The 24854-nt window shown below is 48.0% G+C and overlaps 1 protein-coding gene across 1 annotated transcript; it reads left to right on the top strand.

Moving 5' to 3' along the window:
* Positions 1 to 64: 64 nt before the first annotated feature.
* On the top strand, positions 65 to 22105 carry MCM7 (minichromosome maintenance complex component 7). Its single transcript, XM_030186985.1, has 16 exons — positions 65 to 95; positions 4254 to 4333; positions 4644 to 4808; positions 4996 to 5120; positions 5213 to 5393; positions 10011 to 10148; positions 10625 to 10774; positions 11239 to 11353; positions 11470 to 11601; positions 11695 to 11778; positions 12387 to 12598; positions 12694 to 12875; positions 12960 to 13043; positions 13130 to 13298; positions 21280 to 21389; positions 21525 to 22105. Exons 1-16 carry the CDS (start codon positions 65 to 67, stop codon positions 21730 to 21732), a joined length of 2166 nt encoding a protein of 721 aa, XP_030042845.1. The 3' UTR covers positions 21733 to 22105.
* Positions 22106 to 24854: the final 2749 nt, after the last annotated feature.

The raw sequence follows: 24854 nt of genomic DNA, 5'->3' as shown, positions 1-24854 counted from the left end.
GCTTTTCTGTTTCTTGTTTTCTCTGTCGTGATTGCACATACTTCCCGGGACACGCTGTGAAAATATGCCGCCTAGGGATTATGCAACTGAGAAAGGTAAGAGGCAATCAGAAACTGGGGTGATTAGCAATCAATGTGTAGGAACTAGAATTATTGGGATGGGACTATAGGTAGGTTTTTTTTTTAATATATATAGGGGAGTTATTCAGATGGATTTGCAAATGCTAGTATGCCACCTGGTACGAAGGTGAGTATGGAACTACAGGAACAGGCATGCATCAGGGTCTTCAGGCAGAGCTGCCAAGTGATCCATTCCATCAAGGAGACTTTGGCCTGCCTTGGTTTCAGACTTGCATCCCAAAGCAGTGTAATATTTGTAGTCCATGATTTTGTCTATTGAAATCAGGGCTGCGGGTACCACACTGCACCAGGATGAGGGTTGGCAGAAATTCCCTGGCTAAAATAATCATAACCCCCCCCCCCCCCCCCAGGTGGAATTGGTAGCTCTGCTGAGGGGGGAGGGGGAATACTGGGGGAAAACTCCACTAGCAAGTTTGGCAGGGAATCCCCCAAACCTGGCCTGATGGATCCCCAGGCAATCAGGCTTTCAGGATATCCACAATGATTGTGCATGAATTTCTGTTTTATCTACCTGTATGTTCCATCTTTGCTTGCACCCTATACTATTAAAATGTTTTACTGTGTTGATTTTGTAATGTAGCATATTATGCCATACTTTGTTCTTGGAATATTTTTACTGCTGTAATTGTCTGTTGCTTATGTTTGACTTATTTTTGCTGTACACCACCTTGAATGAATTCCTTCAAAAAGGCGATAAATAAATCCTAATAGATTGATGAAATAGGTTTGTATACCAAGTAGAACCGTGGAAATATTACTGATACTTTGTAAGAGATTGTGGAAGTATAGTTGACACTTTGTAAGGAATTACCTGGGATTGGTAATACGGAATATTGCTACTGTTTGGGTTTCTGCTGGGTGCTTGTGCCTGGATTGGCTACTGTTGGGAGGCAGGATGCTGGGCTGGATGGACTGTTGGTCTCACTCTGTGGCTATTCTTATCATCTTATGGATTGGTAATATGGAATATTGCTACTATTTGGGTTTCTGCCAGGTACTTGTGACCTGGATTGGCTACTGTTGGGAAACAGGATACTGGGCTAGATGGGCCATTGGTCTGACCCAGTATGGCTACTCTTATGTTCTTATGCAGCAGTAAAATCAGCTATTTAAATTAACTTTCTGTGGATAGAAGATTTTTATGCTCCAAGATTTCATCAACATTATACCACTAACTGGAGAGCAGGACTTTGTGTGAGATAAGGATGGTTTTTTTTTTTGTTACATTTGTACCCCGCGCTTTTCCACTCATGGCAGGCTCAATGCGGCTTACATGGGGCAATGGATTGTCATCAGCGAACCCTTTTTGGATTGGCTAGTTTAATACAAGACAACTGGAGAAAGTAAGTTTGTTCTCTACCAATGCTGAGCATGCACAAGGGGCAGGGTGGCAGAAGCGGCTCAGCGACACTTCTGGGAGGAGACGGTGGGGCTTGAGGATTCCCACCAGCCACTCCTACGAAGCACTGATTTTAGGTGGGCCCCGGCCCACCTGTGGCTACGCCACTGCGCAAAACATTAGACACGCCCATATATTTCTATGGGCATGTCTAGTGCTTAGCACACACTGATCATTAGCGCACACTAAAACCGCTAGTTCACCTTTTATTAAAAAAAACCCCTAAAATCATTTAAATTACTTTGGAAGCTGAAGTGCATTAGGACCCTTTTTTCAATTGATATTTTCAGATTACTTATCCAGTCCCTTGACCCAATTTGATTATTGTAATTCTATCTATGCAGGTGTAAAGAATGTATCTTAAGGAAACTGCAAACTGCCCAAAATACTGCAGCTAGATTTGTCATGCGTGTACCATGCTTTGAGAGGGCTACTCCTTTGCTGGTACATTTGCATTGGCTTCCAATTAGGGCTAGGATTGTATTCAAACTCTATGCGGTCATATTTCGATTTTTGTATGGTGTTGCCCCTTGTTACTTTGCCTTCTCGCAATTCAATCTTTGGGGCAAGAGACTACCTGCGTCTTCATTTTCCTACCTGTAAGAAAGTAGTTTGTATATTCAGCTACTTTTCCATACCAAGGTACTAAATGGTGAAATTCATTGCCAAAACAAATAAGATCCCAACATGATTATTTGGGGGGTTTTTAGTAAGTTTTTGAAATCTTCCTTTTCAAAAAAATGTCTTGTCAGTTGATCATGGTGCATAATCTCCACCTTCCATTTTTCCCATTATGCCTTATTATTGAATTTTTTATATATTTATAATTCTTTCCTTATTGATATATGTGGGTTTAAGTATTTTGTTTCATATTTGGCAATGACTTCTTTTTAGCTTGTTAGCCACATTGAACTTGAAAATTGTACCGGAAAATGTGGGGTATAAATGTTATAAAAATATTTAACACATACTCATTGGGGATATCTGGAAAACCTGACTAGCTGGGGTTTCCCCTGGACAGGTTTGGGAACTCCTGCTGTATAATTATAGTGGGGGCAGTGGGGCGGTCCACCCCGGGTACACACCGCTGGGGGGGAACAGGTTACTTCCTATTCCGAGGCAGAGAGAGCAGGGAACCAGCGGAGCCGACGCAGTGCCCAGCGACATGCTCTCAGGGCGGATCGGCCCTCCCGCCCGCTCCCCGCTTTCCTATGCCAGTAAGGGTGCGCTCTGGAGGGGGGGTGCGCTGTGCTGCACCAGGGGGGGGTGCGCAGCGGCGACCCGCCCCGGGTGTCAGCCGCCATCGCTACGGCACTGAGTAGGGGGAACTTCAGGCTGCACAGGATTGAGCATCAGCATACATCTTGGTAAGGGGGGAATGATGCCGGGATGGGTCTGTAGGTAGCAGCATGCATCTGAGTTTGAGGAGAAATCCAGGGATTGGACTGCAGATACCAGCATGGGTCTTAGGGAAGGAAGGGTACTGGGATCAGATTAGAGGAACCATAATGCGTAGGGATCTTGTAGGGCAGGATCTTAAGATGGGACTTACAGGTACCAACATGCATCAAGGTCTTGGGGGGGGGGGGGGGCGGCTGCAGATACTCTGGTAGTGCATGGTCCACCAAGGTACCTGCAATCCCACAACTATATAGTACGCCTCTCCAACAGATAGTTGCATGGGTTTGCAGGTAGCAACAGGCATAGAGGTCTGGGAGAGGACGTAATTGCCATGGGACTGCAGATGCAGGTCTTGACAGGAGGGATATATAGGGATGGGACAAGGTACTAGCATGCATCAGGGTCATCCGGGGCACAAGGATCTTTGGGTGGGGGAAGGAGTATGTATGCATCAGAGTCTTGGAGGGGGATGAAAGCATCTAGTATTATGCAGTGGTGGGGAGCGCGTGATCAGTTTTGATGTTTTATTCGGATGGCACTGCGCGGGGTTGCGCGGATCCCCTCTCTTTTATCTGTCTTCGTGGACTGCACCACTTGCGGGGAAACCCTATGGTGTCCGCTCCTGTCTGCAAGTCCTCGAAGACGGGACTGAGCTGTGGACCGTACCATTGTGCGATCGGGGGGGGGGGAGGTGTTGGTACTGTGGACGCTCTCTCTAGCGCGCGCGGTGACATCATGCGCTACGTGGCGTAGAGGTGTGCTCCGACCGTTGTTGTGTGTAGCCGTCCGCCGTCTCGTAGCACCACCAGGGTGAACGGGGGACGCTTCGGATCACCTGCGGAGGAGGCTTGGGTGCCGGGACAGTTGATGCGACGGATTCGCCGGGGCGGTGGAAATTCCAAGGAGCGGAGACGGCGCGAAAGCGCGCGGACTCTTTTGCGCGGAGGGCTCCGGTGGGGGGAGGGGGCGTCGTAGTGAGGCCGCGGCCATGTGCTGCTTTGTTTACAAAGAGAAGGGGAGAGAGAGAGAGAGAGACAAGAGAAGATCCGGGCGGGGGGGGGGGAGAAAAGAAAATGGAAGACCCGAGATCAGCATCAGTGTGGGGATATATAGGGGAACTGGGGTGATGGAGTGATCTGAAGGTTTTGCACTGTGGGGGGAGGGGAGGGGGGGCTGGAGCCCCTCCCCAGGAGTCAGGTTGCTTTATTTTTTCTTTGCATCTGATTGCCTAAATGCATTGGGGTCCCGGAAGGTGGGGGGGTGACATGTTTTCCTCTTTGCTGCTTTCCTGACTGAGCTCTCTGTTCTTGCAGAAAAGTGCAAAACCTTCCTGCAGGAGTTCTATAGGGATGATGAGTTTGGGAAGAAACACTTCAAGTATGGAAGCCAGCTGGTGAGTCATCTCCCTCCCTTCCCCTGATCTCATTTTCTTTTTAAGACAAAAAAAAAAAAAAAAAACCAGAAGAGTTACATTCGGGATTTCCCTGGCCCTAGTGAATGTGAGAAAATTAATTTTATTTTTATGTTGTGATCTGAATTAAAGATGGCCATGTTATTTGAGTAACAGGATATGGAGCTTTTACATGAATATATACATATATTTTTCATTCATATTGTTGAAAAAAGGGTGGTGATGTCACCACTGATTTGCTGTGCTAGCCTTGCTAATCTGTTGGTGTAATGCATCTAATTAAATTTCACAGGCTGCTCTTGCTCATCGAGAACAGGTAGCTTTGTACATTGACCTGGATGACGTGGCAGAAGAGGATCCTGAGCTTGTGGACTGTATCTGTGAGAACACCCGAAGGTACACCAGCCTATTTGCTGATGCTGTACAGGAGCTGCTGCCAGAATACAAGCAGAAAGAGGTGAGGCAGGGATGACCTTCCATGTTTTGCAGTTTCTATAGACAGCTGTGTGATAGAATGAGGCCACCCCCTCTCCCTCCTTCCTTGTCTCATGGACACCTTAGATCTCTCAACAGTGTCCGACCTGAGACTTTGCAAGGAGTACGGGAAGCTGCTGTCCCAGATAAATGTTTTCTCTCCACCACAGGTGGTAAACAAAGACTCGCTGGATGTGTATATTGAGCATCGTCTTATGATGGAGCAGCGTGTCCACGACCCTAACGAGATCCGTGACTCTAAGAACCAGTATCCCCCTGAGCTGATGAGGCGATTGTGAGTATTGTTTCTGGGGAGACGCTTTACAGTAACCTCCCAGTTCTCTTCAGTGCTAGAAAATAACTATTCTCTTCCTCTTCTCTCCACAGTGAGCTGTACTTCAAGGCCCCGAGCAGCAGTAAGAGCCGTGTGATCCGTGAAGTGAAAGCAGATTGCATTGGGAAGCTGGTGACTATCCGTGGGATAGTCACCCGTGTCACTGAGGTTAAGCCCATGATGGTGGTGGCAACTTACACCTGCGACCAATGTGGTGCTGAGACTTACCAGCCAGTAAGTTTCCGCCTGTGACTACTGCTAGGATCTACAAAGTGGAAAGTAGAGGGCTGTAGGAGATCACTGTAACCTTTTTTTGGAGCATGATCACATCATCCCTCCAGGCAGGCACAGATGAATGGGTTGTTCAGTCCTCCTAGAATCACTCTTTCCAGTCTCCAGCAGGTGTAGAAGTGGTGAGACTACGTTCTCATCCCATTGTAGGCCTGGGGAGTCATTTCTAGCATTTTGGTTATTGTTAAATAGGTAAAAAAAAAAAAAAAAGGAAGGTTACCTCTCAGTGCTGATCCTTTATATCTTGGTGGATTGAGAGGGGTCTCAACCTCGGGGGTGCTATACCCGGGTGGCCGAGACAGTTTCCCTACTTCTCCAGTTGTAGAGGTGCCTCAACTGCTTACTCTGTTTCTTCACGGACAACAGCTTTGAGAGAGCCTGTGGGCTCTACTCCATTTGTCTCCTGTGTCTGATGCATCAGGCCCTGATTTGCTTCTGCAGTTGGAGCTGGGGGAAGGTCCGTGGTTTGAGCAGCAGGTTGATGCTCCTGGGGGGGAGGGGGGGCCAGAGTGTATTTTGCACCTGATTTTTATTCTGGCAGTGTACCAGGCCTTTTGTCTCCATAAGGCTAGAGCTCAATGTGGGTTAGACCAGGGGGGATTCAGGCAGCAGGCCGCTTCTCAGAAGCACCATAGAGTTGTCCGTTCAGCAGGATTGTGTGGATGGTGATGGGACCGTTTCTTATGGGGAGACAAATTTGGCCAGGAGAAGATCTCCTGGATCAGGTAGGTTTGGAGGATAACTATGAGATGAATGGAGGACCTTTCAGGTAGGATTCCTCAGTGGTCTGCATTTTCCATCGTGATGAGCTTCAGGAGTTCGTTACAAACCAAAGTACCCCATAAGTACCTAGGTAGAGGATCATTGGCCAGAAGGCGTTTCTGAGATATGCTGTCAGCCGGGTAGATCTAGCCTGTCTTCTCGGGGTTGTTGTTTCCAGTGGACTCGGTCCTTTTGTGGGGGCCAAAGAAGTGGTTTTGACTCCGGGCTTCTTTGGGGGCCTCGAGAGCGTCCCAATGAATGTCCACTCACTGGTGCTGATCGGAGCAAGGTTACGGGATGTTTATCTGCAGTGGACCCAACTAATGTCGGATCAGTGGGTTCTGGAGGTCTTCCGAGAGGGTTACACCTTGGAGCTTGCCCAGCCTCTCTAGGATGCATTTCTGGAGTCTTCTTGATGGGCTCTGTGGAAGGCGCAGGCGTTTTGCCAGACTCTGCAGATGTTGGTTGACCTCCGGGCAGTGGTGCCACTTCTGTCCAACAAACTGAGCACCAGTCATCATGCCATCTACCTTGTGGTGCCCAAGAAGGGAGGAGTCCTTTTGCTCCATTTGGATCTCCAGAGGGTAAATCGGGCTCTCCATGAACCAACCTTCTGTATGGAGATGCGGTTGGTGATTGTTGCCGTTCAGCTAGACAAGTGCCTCATGTCTTTGGACCTCTGAGGCGTATCTCCATATTCCGATTTGACCCAAGCATCGGAGATAGCTTTTGTTTCACAGCTTGGAGGTAGCATTATTCATCTCTGAGCTCCTTTTGGCCTTGCCACGGCTCCTTGAACCTCTCCAAGGTCATAGTGGTGGTAGCGGTGGCCTTGTGACAGGAGAGAATCTGTTCATTCCTACCTGGATGATTGGTTGATTCGGGCAAAATCCCTCTAGGGGACTGCTATGAATCGGGTGATTCAGGTGTTACAGTCATTGGTCTGAGTCATCAACCTGGCCAAGAGTCATCTTGTTCCCTTTCTGTGACTGAAGTATCTGGAGTCAACCAGTCAACCTGGCCAAGACTCATCTTGTTCCTTCTCAGCGACTGCAGTTTCTGGGGGTTTGTTTTGACACGTGTCTGGTCCGGGTTTTCCTGACAGAGGCCAGAATTCAGAAGCTACAGCATCCGGTTCAGACGCTTTTGGGATTTCCTTGTTCACTGGCGTGAAATTGTCTTCAGATGCTTGGGTCCATAGCGGCGCCTTGGAGGTGGTTCAGTGGGCCAGAGCTCACATACGGCTGTTTTGGTGGCTGTTGTGTCGGCACATGATTTCGAAGCTATTGGCTTTCTCTTCTTTGCATTTTGGAGGTGGTGGTCTCCTTGTGCACGCTTTCTTCTGAAAGTGGTATCTGCATTAAATCTCAACCAAGCTGTGGAGCTTCCATCTTTTCACAGAGAGGATGAAGGAATTCAGTATTCTTCTTTGAAGCTTCTTATGTGTATCGTCCTCATTAGATATCTGGCAGTTGGAGACTACGGTTTCAGCTTATTGGCTTACAGGTAGGTGGGCTCCTCAGGCCTTGCATACTTATTCTGCGAGATGTGCAGAGACTACCTTATGGTCTCCGGCGGATATGTGCAAGTCAGTGATGTGGTCGACGCTGCTTCCCTTTGCCAAGCACTACAGGATGCATGTTGCAGCATGCTCGGGAGCCAGTTTTGGGGCTTCGGTCCTCAGGGCGGTGGTGCCAGGATCCCACCCACTCTAGGGATCCCACAGGCGGGGGGGGGGGGGGCCTCAACTGCTTCGCAAAGCAGTGATAGTCGATAAAAAGATTGTTTTAGGGGTTTGGATTGAAGCCGAATCTCCATCTTATTGAGCATGGAGGAACACGTTTCATTCTCTGATGTCATTGAGAAAACTGCAGCCAAATGATCTTTTAAGCACAGAAAAGTTTTTCTGTTCGAGACTATTATATTCAATCCTTGTCACCTAGGTCCTGCAGTGCGTTGATGAATACCCTCTGAATGCCTATTGGGTTCTTGATGTGGACTTTTTTTGTGTGTGGGGGGGGGGGTCCCCTCTTTCTTTTGTTTTGCTGATTCATGGTCACAGCTGTATGGCAGTGGGCCATAAGAACACAGACCCACTGTCTCCTTGCTAATGTTGAAGTTGGTTCAGGATGGGTTTAATTTGGAAAATCTCTGTTTTTTGTGAGTTTGCTTGTTTTATCTGCATTCTTGTAAAAAAAAAAAAAAGTTTAAACCTATTTGAATTTTAAACATTTCTTAGTGCTGTATTGCTGTCTGTCTCCGTAAAATGGATCTTTTGCAGAATTTAAATTGATTAAACATCCCCCAGGTTCTGAAATGGTGGAAAGCTACGTGATGGAAGGAAAAAGGTCTTGCCTGATCATTTTTTTTCCCCCATTAGTTCTTCTCACTATTCCAGAAGCTCGCCCGAGGTTTCTGAGATGTTTTAGTTGGTGCAGAGTAATGGGTCAAATAATGACCTGCATAGTGCTTCCTGCTTATCTCTTGTTCTTTACAAGTTGTCCAGAGATGAGCGAGGTCCACACATGTTCGCTCATCTGGTTAGTTGTTAGGTTAGCGAGTTGTTTAAGGTGGTTCTGTTTGTTCTGAGTTTCTCCTTACTGCATGTATACATAAATACTGAGGAGCTGGACTGGATGCCCAGAGAGAGGTCTCAGCTCAGTTTTCAGTTCTCTGTCTCCACCTGCTGGTTGATAGACACAACTATCCCACAGGTTCTGGAAAAGTGGGAAGGACGAATGGAAAGAAAATTATCGGGCAAGATCTAATTTCTTCATACCTGCTAATTTTTTTTTTCTTTTAGTCCCTCCAGACAGACACAGGACTCATGTCTTTGGAGCTCTGTGTTGTTTCTGCTGGTATGAATGGTCGGTCTCTGGTTCCGCAGTCAAGGCTGTGGAGTCTGGTTATTGCTGGTAGTTGCTTTTTCCCCCCTCGGATAGTTTAAAAAAAAAATGATTTTGGGGGACTGGTGTTCCAGCGGACTTAACTGTGGCAGGGGAGTTTTCAGTATGTAACCTGGCCAGCAGCTTTTGGTTCCCTGGGTTAGCCGATGAGCCTTTATTGCCGAGAGGGATAAGTACATAAGTAGTGCCATACTGGGAAAGACCAAAGGTCCATCTAGCCCAGCATCCTGTCACCGACAGTGGCCAATCCAGGTCAAGGGCACCTGGCACGCTCCCCAAACGTAAAAACATTCCAGACAAGTTATACCTAAAAATGCGGAATTTTTCCAAGTCCATTTAATAGTGGTCTATGGACTTGTCCTTTAGGAATCTATCTAACCCCTTTTTAAACTCCGTCAAGCTAACCGCCCGTACCACGTTCTCCGGCAACGAATTCCAGAGTCTAATTACACGTTGGGTGAAGAAAAATTTTCTCCGATTCGTTTTAAATTTACCACACTGTAGCTTCAACTCATGCCCTCTAGTCCTAGTATTTTTGGATAGCGTGAACAGTCACTTCACATCCACCCGATCCATTCCACTCATTATTTATACACTTCTATCATATCTCCCCTCAGCCGTCTCTTCTCCAAGCTGAAAAGCCCTAGCCTTCTCAGCCTCTCTTCATAGGAAAGTCGTCCCAGGATAACTGCTTGTTTTTGGCAGGGAGCTTCTGGTTGGCCATTTGGGGTCTGACTCTAGGTGGGCTGCACAGTTCACTTACAGGTAGTTCTCAGTCTCCACCTGCTAGTAGACGTGTATAACCCATTCGTCTGTGCCTGTCTGGAGGGACTAAAAGAGAAAATTCAGGTAAGACCTAATTTCTCCTTGCTGTTTCCCTTCCCCCTGACAGATTCAGTCTCCTACTTTCATGCCACTGATGATGTGTCCAAGCCGGGAATGCCAGACTAACCGCTCAGGAGGACGTCTCTACTTGCAGACCCGTGGCTCAAAGTTCGTTAAGTTCCAGGAGATCAAGGTCCAAGAACATGTGAGTAATGGGAGGGGGTGGGAGAGAGTAGAGAATGAAGTTTTTACTTGGTATAAGTCTACAACCCCAGGAATATATGAGGAATCAGGATATTCAGGGTTAAGTAGATTGGTATGTTGAACATGAGATTCTCTTTCAGAGTCAGCCTAGGAATATAAGAATATGCAAATCCATTCATATTACTGTGGTAATCCTTCAGGGTAAATGGCTATTAGAAAATTTACCATCCTTGCTGTTATCTGCTGATAACTTTATTTATGCAGCTATTTCCCGCCCCTGCCCCCCCCTCAAGCAATTGCCTAGTCTTGGCCAGCCCTGATCATTGGGTTGTAATGTGATCAGTTCTTCTCATACTCTTCTGACGGCATTGGGAAGAGGTGATTGTGACTCTGAATGGTGAAGATGGCTGATAGTTCTCTGTTAGGGAGGTGTCGAGGGGATTTTGTTTTGACTCTCCACGACTGGGTTCTTTACAGAGCGACCAAGTACCGGTGGGGAATATTCCACGCAGTATGACGGTGTTCGTGCGGGGTGAAAACACTCGCAGAGCACAGCCTGGGGACCACGTCAGCGTGACCGGTGTCTTCTTGCCCATGCTGAGGACAGGCTTTCGGCAGATGGTGCAGGTAAGGAGGAGGCGGGTGTTCACACTTGAACAGAACTAGATGATGGTTCAGCAAAGAACATCTCCTCAGGGGTGGAAAAAAAATAATTCCTTTCAAATCCAGTTTCAGAGTCTCCATGGTGTTTGCAGGTCTGTGTGTGTTCCCTTGGAAAACCTGTGATGGGGTAAAGCAGTGGAAAGGAAGTGCAGGGATTTCAAAAATGATATTCCCGCTCTTAACATTCTCTGGCCCATCCTGGCTCTGCCCTTTTAATTTCCCCTTGAGGCAAAATGCACTCAGTGTTGCATGCAGGAGGCCAGGGCCAGCTTCTAAAGGACCTTACTCTGTGGATAATCACCTGTTTATCCATAGTGAGTCTTTTCAAAAACAATTACCCCCTTAAAACAGTGCAGAGCAGACTGCTGTATTGGGATTTAAAAAATAAGATATGTGAGAAATTGAAGGTTCGCTGGCTTTCTTTCTAGGGGCTGCTATCGGAGACGTACCTTGAGGCTCACCGGATTGTGAAAATGAACAAAACCGAGGATGATGAGCTGGGGACAGAGGAGCTGAGCGAGGACGAGCTCAAGCAGATAACTGGTAAGCTTAGGGGGGGGGTCATAGCCATCCTATCCTCTGCTTATGAAGCGCATATTGGATGGGAGAAGGGCTCATTTCCTACAGTTTGCTCAGTACGAGTCTCTTTCTCCTTGCAGAAGAGGATTTCTACGAGAAGCTGGCCGCTTCCATTGCTCCAGAGATCTATGGTCATGAGGACGTGAAGAAAGGGCTGCTGTTACTCCTGGTAGGGGGGGTGGATCACTCTCCCAGGGGCATGAAGATCAGGGGTCAGTGCAAGGATCATTCCTTTGTGGCCTCAAGCTGCTTAAGGGGAGACGTGTTGTTGTAGTGTAACGTGTTCTTGTATTTCTTTGTTATAGGAAATATCAACATCTGTCTGATGGGAGACCCAGGAGTAGCCAAATCTCAGCTCCTGTCCTACATTGACCGGCTGGCCCCTCGCAGTAAGACCCTAGGTCTTTTTTTTTTTCTTGGGAGGGCAGGGTAGATGCAAGGGACCCACATTTCTTTAGATGGGAGAGGGAAGGAAAGGCTGGAGGTTTCCCAACATGCTTATTTGGCTGCTGGCTTTGTTCTTTCACTCATGTTCATGCTTCCTCAGCAACCCTCCAGACCGGTCAAGACGCTTGGGTTCTGCAGTAGCTATTTATTTAATGTTTGGTCATTGTCAGAGATGTTTCTTTGACTCTATTATGTTGCAGAATGGAGCGTTCTTGTGTTCCGTCTGCTTCAGCACACTGTTGATTTTGTCTGTTGGGTTCTTCCAGGTACAGGGGTTTGTTTTCAGCGTTCAGTGGGATGTTGAATTTTCTCTGCTTTGCTAGACGTATACTGGATATGAGTGGCTAGGCACAGGTTATACGTACAGAGTTACAAGTTAGTGTTCTCAGTCTCCCTCTGCTGGTAGGCGTGCATAATCCAAGCGTCTTGACCGGTCTAGAGGAAAGAAAATTAGCAGGTAAGGCCTAATTTCACCTTGCATGGACTTTCTTGGGGTGGGTGGGATTGATCAGTCTGTCTTATGCTGCCGCATTGCCGTCCTCTTCATCAGGCCAATACACAACAGGGCGAGGCTCCTCGGGCGTGGGGCTGACAGCCGCTGTGATGAAGGACCCAGTCACCGGTGAGATGACTCTGGAGGGCGGAGCCCTGGTTCTGGCAGACGAAGGGATTTGCTGCATTGATGAGTTTGATAAGATGATGGACACAGACAGAACAGCAATCCACGAGGTGATGGAACAGCAGACCATTTCCATTGCCAAGGTAGGGGCTGGGGCTCTGATGTACTCGTTCCAGTAAGTTGGCAGGTGTCCCAGCTGGCTTGTTCCTGCTTTGACCCTGTTGTGCTGTCTGCCCAGGCTGGTATCATGACCACACTGAATGCCCGCTGCTCCATCCTGGCTGCTGCCAATCCCGCCTACGGTCGCTACAACCCCAAGAAAACAGTGGAGCAGAATATCCAACTTCCTGCTGCCCTGCTATCACGCTTCGACCTCCTCTGGCTGATCCAGGACAGGCCCGATCGGGACAATGACCTCAGGTGATTATGAGCACGTCCAGCAAGTTGGGGATAGGCAGCGATCAGCCTCTTCATGGGACTCTAATGTATCCTTGCTGTTCACAGGCTCGCCCAGCACATTACCTACGTGCATCAGCACAGTCGGCAGCCCCCCTCCCAGTTCCAGGCACTGGATATGAAGCTCATGAGGTGAGGGAGAGGTCTACACCTTGACGACACATGGGTTTGTATCTCCTCGTGATGCTCCTTCACTTTCTATATTTCTTTCTCTGCAGACGTTACATCAGCATGTGTAAGCAGAAGCAGCCTTCTATCCCAGAATCACTGGCTGATTATCTCACCGCCGCGTACGTAGAGATGAGGAAGGAAGCCCGAACCAACAAGGACACAACCTACACCTCAGCCAGGACCTTGCTTGCTATCCTCCGCCTCTCCACTGCTCTAGTACGTTCTCTTCACAGCGACCCGTCTCTCCGCCCACCTTCTGTTCACTGCCCTGGTACCTACTCCTTCTTCACCCCCCACTTACCAAAAGATCTTTCTCACCATTCTGTGCCTTTTTACTCTGGTACATTCCTATCACTTTTCCCTCTTTGTTCCTTTTTTGCTCCTTTACAGCTTTGGTAAGCAACTTTCCTCTGCCTGTCCACCATCATGTCATATACCCACCTCCACGTAACCTTTGTACTCATTTGTTTATATTGCTCATATGACCCTGCTGTTCTATCCTGTGGTACGGAGTGTTCCTGTTGCACTCTTCTCTTTACTTACCATCTTTTTCTGTTACCCTGGTACAGGGGTGACCCAAGGCAGGGATGAGATGCTGTTCCTGCCTGTGTTTGCCTTATTTTCTTTTCCAAAAGCTGGCAGCGATTCCCATAGGCTGCCCTGCCACAGTTCTGCTGGCACTGGCCGCTGTACTGCTTCCAGCCTCTGAGGAGACTGAAGTTGTTAAGAGGCGGGCCATAGGGAGAAGAGGCCATTGCCGCCTTTTGGAAAAGAAAAAAAATAAAGGTAAACGAGAGGAAGAGGGCTGAGGAGAGAAGGGGAGAGTTGCCACCCGTGGGCCCCGGTCTCAGTTGGCCTAATGGTAGGGTCACTACTGCCCTGGTATGCATTCTTCCTCCACCATGGTGTGTATCTATCCCTACAATGACTTTGTTCTCCATTCTCTGCTGCCATAGAAAATATACTCCTTTCCACCAGTCTGCTAATGGCTTTTTCCTTAGTGTCCCTCCGAACCGGTCCAGGAACTGACTGATGGGTTATTCACTCCTTCCAGCAGGTGGAGACTGAGCAAACTCTGACTCTAGAGAGCCAATAAGAGCCCTGGCCATCTAGCCCTAGATTCAGTATTCTCAGTCTCCAGCAGGTGGAAGGAGGTGAGCCCTTCAGTCTCTTCTTGAACTTTTTTATTTCTTCCCTTTTCTAACTTGCTTGTTGTTTGTGTTCGCTTTTTTTTTCTGTGCCCCGGAGTGTTTTGGTTTCTATTGACCGAGTGCGGTGTACATTTCAGTCAGCCTTGGGGTTGTTACACAAAACAAAACATTCCTCCTTTGCCTCCCCAGCGATTTCCACTGTAATTTGGGCTAGGCAGTGCTCAATCTCTCCGGCGGGAAGTATTGCAGCTCTAGGAGAGGCAGCCGTGTTTTAAAAGAAAAAAAACAAAGGTCCAGGGGGTTATGTTTGCCAGGTTAGCCTCTCCAAATCCTATGGACTGGCAGTAGAGCCTGGGGCAGAACCTGTGGAAGGAGGAGGTACTGAGCTGCACATAGCCTGTTTCCTTTCTCGGCTCCAGCAGCGCTAAAGTGCATACAGTGCAAGTAGCTGTTGACTTTGCTACTGCATTGTGGGTACTTGCAGCCCTGTAGTGCCAATTTCAGCACATGGCTTCTCTTCCTCCATCCATACACATCATCCCATTTGTCCCCCTTTAGGAGGCCAACTTCTACCTGACTCGAGAGCTGGAGACAGGAAGGGGATGGACCCTTCCTGCTTGCCCCTAGCAGTGCGGACAGGCGTTCTTCTCTATCTTGGAATGAAAGTCCAACGGGCTCCAAAGTGCTATTCGTGCAGGTAGTGTGAAAACTTACTCTACTGCAAAAGCAGCACTTAAAGAGCCCCCAAGGACACGAGCAGCGTTGGAACCGTTGGCATGGTGCTCTCCAAGACAAGGCACTCTTCAGCCCCAAGGATGCTGGAGTTGCGTTTACTTAGATGTAAGATGATCCTGGTCCCTTTAAGAATGCTGACGTGCTCAGGATGCTAGTATCTCTTGTTAAGAGATGTAACAGGTCGTAGGAAGCTGGGATCTCCCTGCCCTTGCTCGTGCAGATGAAGTGACTGGGATTGCTTACTGGAGGAATTCAGGGTCATACGTGCTCTCTTGTTCCGGCTAGAGCATTTACTTGGGGTTAGTTGAGGGAGAGGACACAGGGATAATCCATCCATGTTTTGGTGCTGGTTCCGGTCCGTTTTGCAGGGTCAGCATTCAGTCTGGATCATGTTCTGCTGTGCAAACCCATGCAAAACTGATCGTAGCTAACATAATAACCTCCTGCCTGGCCTCCTTGTCTCTTATCGGTTACCTGGAGAATGGTAGATTTGTCCTTTGATGTGAAGAGTGAGTATTACATAGAACAGAGCTGGGATGGAAGAGGGGATAAATATGTATGAAGATTTCTGCACTTTTGTTCAGTTAATGATTTGCTTGTATTTATATTTGGAAATGTGGGGGAAGAGGTGTTACTAGTTCTTTTTTCTGGGGTTGCAAATCCAGTGCATGAACTTGTGCCAGGATGTTTGTGTAAGATTAGGCTGAGCGAAGGGGTGAGATATTGCATGAGCTCGCTGACGGGAGCAGGGAGAGCTCTGCCAGCTGAGGCACATGGCTTAGGTAAACTGACATGCTCAAATTTCCTGTATGCTAGGGAAGAGAGAATTATTAGGATTTACCACGTTTTTAAAAGAATTCACTCAAGGCAATGTACAGCAAGAAGAAGTCAAATTTCCATAGCGTCCCACAGATCAATCCAAAGACTTGAGGGTTATGTCCCTCTGCCAGCAGGTGGAGATAGAGAGAACCTCAGAAGTCCTCTCTATGTGGTCATGTGCAGCCACCTAAACCTCCGTTTCCTGTCTAGCAGTTGGAGGGTCATATCCTGCAGCTCTGCAGTGATAGGCTCGTGGCCCGTCCCCCAGGCCGAGTTGAGCATTTCTTGGGCTTCAGGTCTCCCTGCATGGTGAGAACGGTACAACTGGTGGTACCAGGTCCTTCCCTATTCTCCCCCCCACAGTGCTTGCCTGGTGTGTTGCTGAGGGCTCTGCTGTTCTGCCTCCAGCCAACTTGGGGCGGGAAAAAAAAATCTGTTCTTGCAGTGTCTTTTACAAAAAAAAAAAAACTCCATTTCGGAGAGCAGTGAGCATGTGTGACGGGGTTTCGGTGTGACCGGGCTGTGCGCGTCATGGCAGTGCCTTCTGAGACAGTGAAGTACTGCTCCTGTTGTAGGAGCCAGAGAGCAGAGTCGGGGTCTTGTGCTGCATGCGTTCCTGCAAAGGTCCCCCTGCCATCAGTCAGCAGGGGAGTGTATTGGAAGCATTGGAGGGTGGGCATCTCCAGCCTTTTGTCTTCATGCCCTTCAGCGGACATTTTCTTAAATTCCCCACTTGTGTCAGTGGGAACTGAAGCGCTGATGAAGGGGAATCTTACTTGGTGGGAGCCTCCACCATCCTGTTTCATGCCCTTTGGCAAGTGCCATTTTTCCCGTCTTCTGCACACGGCGGTGCTTGTGACAGTGCAGGCAGAGGGCACACAGGCTGGGAATGTTCCCGCTTCAGAACTTTCTTGACCTTGATCGTGGTGCTGACAGGGATTTGGGCATCGAGGATATCCCCCTCTCACCTGCTCTGGATCATCAGGGAGCCCTGGCCCTCCTGCTGCCACTGTTCCTAAACGGCAGTGGGTGGAGATCCTTTGGCACCTGGAGGAGGCCTCCTTTGTCTCTGTGGATGAGGACCGGTTTTCTTGCGGGTGCCGACTGGCCCTGTCACTCTCTAGAAGAGGGGGAGTTGACCCTACGGTGGCGCAGCTGTTTTGCAAGGAGGAGCACCTTCCCTCATTATTCAGACTCTAGAAGCCTTAGACATCTAACCTCTGGATTCTTCAACTGTAGCCTCTACCGCTCCATTGATTTTATGTCTGACCAAGCAGCCACCCAGAACATTTCATATTCATGAAGCTATGAAAGTCCTCACTGCGGCGCAATGGGACACGCTGGATTGGGGGCTAAGGGTGGCGAGAGCTATGTCTCTCCTTTATCTGCTACCGGCAGGAGAATTGGAGTCCTTATATATCTGCCCATGGTGGATTCCTTAATTATGGCGGTCACTAAAAAGACCACCTTGACAGTGGAGGCTGACATGACCCTGAAGCATCCCTAGGATCGGAAGTTGGAGACTTCTCTTAAAATGCCCTTGGAGGTGGTGGCCCTGTGCCTGCAGGCGTCCGTATGCGGGTTGTAGGTGGCCCGGGCATGCCTTTCTTGGGTGCAGAAGGTGGATGTGGCGGAGGAACTGGTCAACTGTTTACCCCTCTCTTGAGGCTGGTTTCGCCTATTTGGTGGATCTTCTGTATGACCTCCTCCAGGCTTTGGCTAAGGAGGTTTTGTGGCGGTTACAGCTCGCTATTAGCTTTGGCTGCGACATTGGGCGGCTGATACAGTGTCCAAGTCTCGCCTGGCACGGTACCGTTCAGAGGTAAACCGCTTTTTGGGGACAACCTGGAGAAAACCAAGGAAGACCTAGAGGACGCTAAAGGATGGAGTTTGCCCACGCATAAGCCCAAGCCCGGCTTTCATGTGGTGTGGGAAGCCCAGGATGTTCTGACACTTTTAGGAAGCCTCGTTTCCAGCCAAAAGAGATTTTTTTTTTTTGGGGGGGGGGGGGGGGGTGTCGTTCAGGTGGCCCTTCCACTCGATCCACAGCTGCTGCAAGAGCCCAATGATGGGGCCCTGGTCCATCCCCCGATGATGATTTGGGGGAGAGGGGGGCACGGCTGTCCCACTTTCTGGGGGAATAGGCCAGGGTTACTTCAGATGAATGGGTCTTGGGAGGTTATCTGAGATGGATACAAACTGGAATTCATCCGACCGCTAGTGGAGTTTTTCATAGAGTTAACTTACAAGACCAAGATGACAGCAGTCAGAGAGACTCTCGTGACCTTGATCAGCTTTGGCCTCCTCGTCAGCGCTTTCTCTGCTTTGCGGTGCTGGGTCAGCATTTTCAGTTTCGGGCCATGCCCTTTGGCCTGGCAACGGCGCACAGGTTCTTTTCCAAGGTTAGGGTGGTGGTTGCAGCATTCCTCTGCAGACCTTCGAATCCTGATGTGCAGTAGTGTGCCTCTCAGCATTGTCAGCATCGGTGTCGGCCATCCTCGCTTTAATTTTTTTTGCAGGATTGCCTGGATAAGTGTTTGTTTGTCTTGGAGTCCTTTGAAGGTTCAGGTGGCGGGTTTGGCCTGTTTTAGAGGGCGCCTTCAAGTGTCCTTTCTGGTGTCCCGTCCAGACATTGTACGCTTTCTGCAACGAGTGAACCACCTGTGTCCATCGTGTCTTCCAGTGTTTCCTGCATGGAACCTTAATCTGGTCATTCAATCATTCCAGTATCCTTGTTTTGAGCCTTTGGATTGTTTGTCCTTGAAAGATCTTATCTATTTGGTTCACTTGTATCCCCCATTTTCCCAGCTTATGCAGGCTCAATGTGGCTAACAAAGTTACTAGAAAATTACATAATACAACAGGATAAAATTATTCCAGAAAAAAGTGACAAATACAAGTACAGAAGCAGCAGAAAAAGAGAATCTTATGCTGAAGGCGGTGTTTTTGGTGGCCATCGCGTAGGCAAAGAGGGTCTCGGAGCTGCAGGCCTTATCCCTTTCTCCACCGAAGCTGGGCTGTCTGTTCGAACGGTTCCCTCCTTCTTGCCTAAGGTGGTCTCGTGTTTTCATCTGAATCTGCAACTATTCCAGCGTTTCGTAGGGAGAATTATTCGGCTGAATACCGGGCATTGCAGTGCCTGGATGTGCAGCATGTTCTTCTCCACTATCTGGAGGTCACTAATGACTTTCACCATTCAGATCATTTTTTGTCCTCTTTGCTGGACTCAAGAAGGGGGATCTGGCCTCCAATGCCACAGTGGCCCGCTGGCTGCAGGAGGCTATTTCTTCAGCGTACATCTCGTGAGGGAAAGGTCCACCGTTGAAAGTGTGGGTCCATTCCACTAGAGTGCAAGTGACTTCGGCAACCACCTTCCACTTGGTCTCTTTGGAGATTTGGCAGCCGGCAACTTGGTTGTCGGTGCATACCTTTTTTTAAGCATTATTGATTAGACATGGCGGCACGAGGGGATACCGCATTTGGGGCTGGCGGCTGGGGTGTCAAGTATTCCGCCCTACTTGAGGACTCATAAAGTCTCGGGATTGATCTGTGGGACGCTATGAAAGGTAAAATTAGTTCTTACCTGGTAATTTCCTTTCCATTAGTCCCAGCAGATGGGAAGTAAAATTAGTTCTTACCTGGTAATTTTCTTTCCATTAGTACCAGCAGATCAAGCTAGAGGCCCGCCCTGTGTTATTTGTTTCTCAGTGTGTTTTTTGATCTGTTAAATTTATGCATTTGCAGCTTTCAGTTACTGTTGTACTGCCAGACCCACGTGGAAAGGATCTCATTCTTCACTATGAGCTGCATGTATTTCCTCCCGCGGTGGCAATTTGAAGGACTTGTAAGAGTTGTATGGGGGCAGGAGAGTTTTGGTATCTTGTTTGCTTGTTCACGCTGCTTTGGTAGCGACAATACTGAGGCTTAGGTGGCTGCACATGACCACATAGTGAACCTCAGACGTTCTCTCTATTGCCAACCGCTGGATTGATCTGTTGGGACTAATGGAATGAAAATTATCAGGTAAGAACTTAATTTTACAGTAAGCAATAGTAAAAATATGGCATGGTATGCTATATTACAATGTCAACACAAACAGTATGGAGTAAAACATTTTAATAGACAGCATAGGGTGTAAGCAAAGATGGAACATTGTAGATACTCCCCTTATTTTTAACTAACTTAAAGGAAGTGACACAGGTCAGAAAGGTGCTTGAATATTATCTCAGCTAGGGAAGGTGTGGATCAATACGTGTAGTGTTACTCCTTGTGTGTGACTAGCAATTTGGTTACTTCTTCCATTAAAAGCTTGTGTAAAGCGCAAAACTATGGCATGTTGTCTCTGTCAGTGACATCACCAACTACTGTGCCTACATCTCCCCTGCTTGCTTTTGGAGAAGAGGCGTTTACTAGTTCTAGCTGGGATGTTACCAATATTTTCTGGGACTTGAGAAGTCCAGTGCACCAACTTGTTCCAGTACAGTTCAAACTCCTCTTATTGACCTATAAGTGCATTCAGTCTGCAGCTCCTCAGTACCTCTCCCTACATTCCTCCCCAGGAACTCCGTTCACTGGGTAAATCTCTCTTATCTGTACCCTTCTCCTCCATTGCTAACTCCAGACTCCGTTCCTTTTATCTTGCTGCACCATATGCCTGGAATAGACTTCCTGAGCCAGTATGTCAAGTGCCAACTCTGGCCATCTTCAAATCTAAGCTAAAAGCTCACCATTTTGATGCTGCTTTTAACTCCTAACCCTTATTTTATCATCCTCACTTTAATATTCCCTTAGCTCGTTTGTCCTAATTAGATTGTAAGCTCTGTTGAGCAGGGACTGTCGCTTCATGTTCAAGTGTACAGCGCTGTGTACGTCTAGTAGCACTATAGAAATTATAAGTAGTAGTAGTCGTCTTTGGGATTCTGCACAGAATCTTGCTACTGTGGGATTCCGGAATCTTGCTACTGTGGGATTCCGGAATCTTCATACTCTTTGGGATTCCACACAGAATCTTGCTACTCTTTGGGATTCTGCTTGGAATCTTGCTACTCTTTGTCTTTATCCCTTACTTGTCCTGTTTGTCTGTCCTAATTAGATTGTAAGCTCTGTCGAGCAGGGACTGTCTCTTCATGTTCAAGTGTACAGCGCTGCGTACGTCTAGTACCACTATAGAAATTATAAGTAGTAGTAGTCGTCTTTGGGATTCTGCACAGAATCTTGCTACTGTGGGATTCCGGAATCTTGCTACTCTTTGTCCTTATCCCTTATTTGTCCTGTTTGTCCTAATTAGATTGTAAGCTCTGTTGAGCAGGGACTGTCTCTTCATGTTCAAGTGTACAGCGCTGCGTACGTCTAGTAACGCTTTAGAAATTAGTAGGATGGGGGGAGGCTACTGATTGTGTGAGATTTACCGTAGGTTTAGACATCTGGGAAGAGGTGAGGGTTTTTTTTTTCATGAGCCGCTGGCATTTTCTGACCTGTATTTTTCTATACAGGCACGGCTGCGCCTCGTGGACACAGTTGAGAAGGAAGATGTAAATGAGGCTATGAGGTTGATGGAGATGTCAAAGGATTCACTGCTCGGGGACAAAGGGCAGCTGACCAGGTAATTCTAGGAGATACCCTGCACAAGCTGGAGAAATGTGAAAGGGGTATCTGGAAATCCCCTTTTGCTTCAGGGTTTTATCATTCATTATGCACTTAACGTGGTTTCATTCTCCCCCCTTCTCTGACTTTGCAGGACCCAGCGACCCGTGGATGTTATTTTTGCCACAGTTCGTGAGATGGCACCAGAGAAGGGAATACGCAGTGTGAAATTGACAGAGGCTGAGCAGCGCTGTATCTCAAAGGGCTTCACACCAGCACAATTTGAAGCGGCACTGGAGGAGTACGAGGAGCTGAATGTCTGGCAGGTGAACCAGGCCCGCACAAAAATCACCTTCATCTGATGATGAGATGGTTGAAAACCAGAACTTTGGACACATTGCTTCTATTATCTCCTGTATGTTGCCTCAGATCTGGGACTGAAGAGTGACCCACCTGCCCTGCAACTGTTCTGTAGCATATGCCTAGGCCTCTAAGGATAGAGAGGGGGGAACAGTTATGGGCTGTGGTGGGGTGGAAGCTTGCTGCACTGGCCGCCTCCTTGGCGAAGCTGTTTTATTGTCCTTTAGTATGAATAAAAGTTGTCAATTCCAGGACAAAGGTTTGTGCTACTGTGGATGTGTGATGAGGGGAGAACCACCTTATCAGTGCTAGTTTTGGTCTTATGTACCTAAACATAAGCAGTGCCATACTGGGACAGACTGAAGGTCCATCAAGCCCAGTATCCTGTTGGACAACAGTGGCCAATGTAGGTCACAATTACCTGGCAAGGTCCCAAAATTCCCAAGTCCATCTTAATCATGGCTTATGGACTTTTTATCCAAACCTCTTAAAACTGGCTAAGCTAAATGCTTCTACCACATTCTCCGGCAACAAATTCCAGAGTTTAATTACATGGTGTGTGAAGAAAATTTCTCTCTGGTTTCTTTAATATTCCTACATAGTAGCTTCCTTGAATGCTCCCTCCCCCAGTCCTAGTATTTTTGGAAAGAGTAAAGAAGTGATTCTCCACTCCACCCATTATTTTATAGACCTCTAGCGTGTCTCCCCTCAGCTGCCTCGTCTCTTCAAGCTGAAGCGCCTTAGCCACTTCAGCCTTTCCTCATAGGAAAGTTGTCCCGTCCCCTTTATCATTTTCATCGCCTTTCTTTGTACCTTTTCTGAGATGCGAATTGCACATTGTAGTCGAGGTGCAGTTGCACTATGGAGCAATAAAAAGGCATTATAGAATGCGAGACCCGAGGCAGCACGGCTTCACTAGGGGCAGGTCGTGTCAGAGGAATCAGACTGTCGTCTGCGACTGGGTGACCAAACAGTTGGATGTGGGAGGGGTGCTTGATGTTGGTATACTTGGATTTCAGCACAGTTCTGCACAGGCGACTGATAAGTAAATTGAGTGCCCTCGGTGCGGGACCTAGAGTAACTGATTGGGTAAACAATTGGTGGAATGGTAGGCGACAGAGGGTGGTGGTAAATGGAGCTTGCTCCGAAGAAAAAGATATCAGTGGAGTACCGCAGGGATCGGTCCTGGGGCCGGCTCTTTTTTAATGTCTTTGTGAGCGATCTTGCGGAAGGGCTGTTTGGTAAGATTTGTCTTTTTGCGGATAAATACTAAACTCTGCAACAGGGTGGAGACCCTGGAGGGTGTGAATGACACGAAGGACCTAGCGAAGCTAGAGGAATGGACCGATATTTGGCAACTAAGGTTTAAATCCCCCAAAATGCAGGGTCATGCACTTGGGTCGCAAAAATCCGAGGGAACGGTACAGTATAGGGGGTGTAGTGCTTCAGTGTGCAAAGGAAGAGAGGGACTTGGGGGTGATTGTGTCTGACGACCACAAAGCTTTCAAACAGGTAGAAAAAGCGACGGCCAAAGCCAGAAGGATGCTTGGGTGCATAGAGAGAGGCATGACCATCAGGAAAAAGGAGGTGATAGTGCTGTTGTACAAGTCTCAGGTGAGGCCCCATTTGGAGTACTGCGTGCAGTTCTGGAGACTGCACCTACGGAAAGATATAAACAGGATGGAGTCGGTCCAGAGGGCGGCTACGAAATTAGTAAGTGGTCTTGAATGCAAAAATTATAGGATCAGGCTTATGAACCTCAACATGTATACGCTAGGAGACATGAGCGACCTGCTGCTACCTGCAGCGCTTCCACACGGAGGTGAGAGGCGCTCTCATGTCAGTGCAGGGGGCCCGGCCCGGAGGGGGGAGGGAGCGGCGGTGAGGAGGGTAGCTGGACATGGGGAAAGAGCAGGGCTGCTGGACATGGGAGTTCAGGGGAGAGAGCAGGGTTGGGGGGGGAGGGAGGCCAAGGGAAAGAGGATGGCTGCACCGGGGGGGGGGGGGGGGGAAGGGGAGAGAGCAGGGTTGCTGGACATGGATCGGGGGAGGGCAGGGGAGAGATGAGGTTTGCTGGACATGGATGGATGGAGGTGAGAATTATTACATTTTGCAAAACACAAATCTCGTCCGTTTTAACAGGCTTAATGGCTAGTGTCTGGATAAATCAGAGTGGTCATGGCTAGTGCTGCTAAATATTTGTTCAGATAAGACACCAGCAGTGGTTTTGGTTTCAACAATCCTCAGCTACGATAATCAATTTAGACAGACTGTGCACTTCAACACAAACACAAGAGTTCTGCAGTTACAAAGCAAATGCTTTTCAACTGGATTATACTGTATATACTACCTTATTACAGTCCAGTAAGCTAGACTTTGCAAGGCTGGGAAAAAGCTTAACAGATCAAAGTTGTGGCAACTTCATTGGCAGGGCTGCCAAGCATCCATCCGTCTCTTCCCACGACTGCCTAGACAAACTGTCAGAAAGTGGCAGTGTATTTGGTCAAGCTTTATTGCAAACGTATTTTATTTAATTAAAACTGCCACACAACAAACTTCAGAATGTTAAAAACCAACAGAGAGAGAAGTGCATATCCCAGAGAGTCGTCCCCCCCCCCCCCCTACCTGTGTGACTGACTCATCCCACTTGACCTGAAAAAGTGAAGTTGCTTATCTCTAATGGGAGCTCTCAATAGATAGCAGGATAAATCAACCAGGCACACTGGCCTCTGTCCTACCAGTGCTGTCTACAACTTTTGAAGACTTAGGGAAGGGATGAGGCAGGAACGCCTGTGCATGCCTGGCAAAATTTCTACCTCTTTTTAGGCTCAAGAGAGCTGGGTCTGTTTGGTGCCATCAAAGGATAATCACTTATGTAGGAGTTATTCAAACTATGGAAAAAGGAAATTATATAAACCACTAACCTGGTTATTACCTAACAGCAGTATATCAAGCTCTGAAACTGTAGTATAAAATTTTTTTTTTTTTTTTTTTGGGGGGGGGGGGGAAGGGGGGACCTTACATAGAATTTATCCTGCTGTCTACAGGGAACTTCTCTCCCCCACTGTGGGAAGCAATTGTGCTGTACTCTTCCAGCAAGTTAAACACAGTTGCTGCTATGGGC

The sequence above is a fragment of the Microcaecilia unicolor genome, chromosome 14 (assembly GCF_901765095.1).
Source record: "Microcaecilia unicolor chromosome 14, aMicUni1.1, whole genome shotgun sequence".
Taxonomy (NCBI): Eukaryota; Metazoa; Chordata; class Amphibia; order Gymnophiona; family Siphonopidae; genus Microcaecilia; species Microcaecilia unicolor.
Note: the sequence above shows the minus strand (reverse complement) of the source record. Positions and strands in the feature narration are given on the sequence as shown.

Bases quoted from the DNA above. Each gene is read 5' to 3' on its own strand.
- MCM7 (XM_030186985.1), top strand. From the start codon at position 65: ATGCCGCCTAGGGATTATGCAACTGAGAAAG. The intron at 4,809-4,995 runs GTGAGGCAGGGA...TCTCCACCACAG, and splicing joins CAGAATACAAGCAGAAAGAG to GTGGTAAACAAAGACTCGCT. The intron at 13,044-13,129 runs GTGAGGGAGAGG...CTTTCTCTGCAG, and splicing joins CTGGATATGAAGCTCATGAG to ACGTTACATCAGCATGTGTA.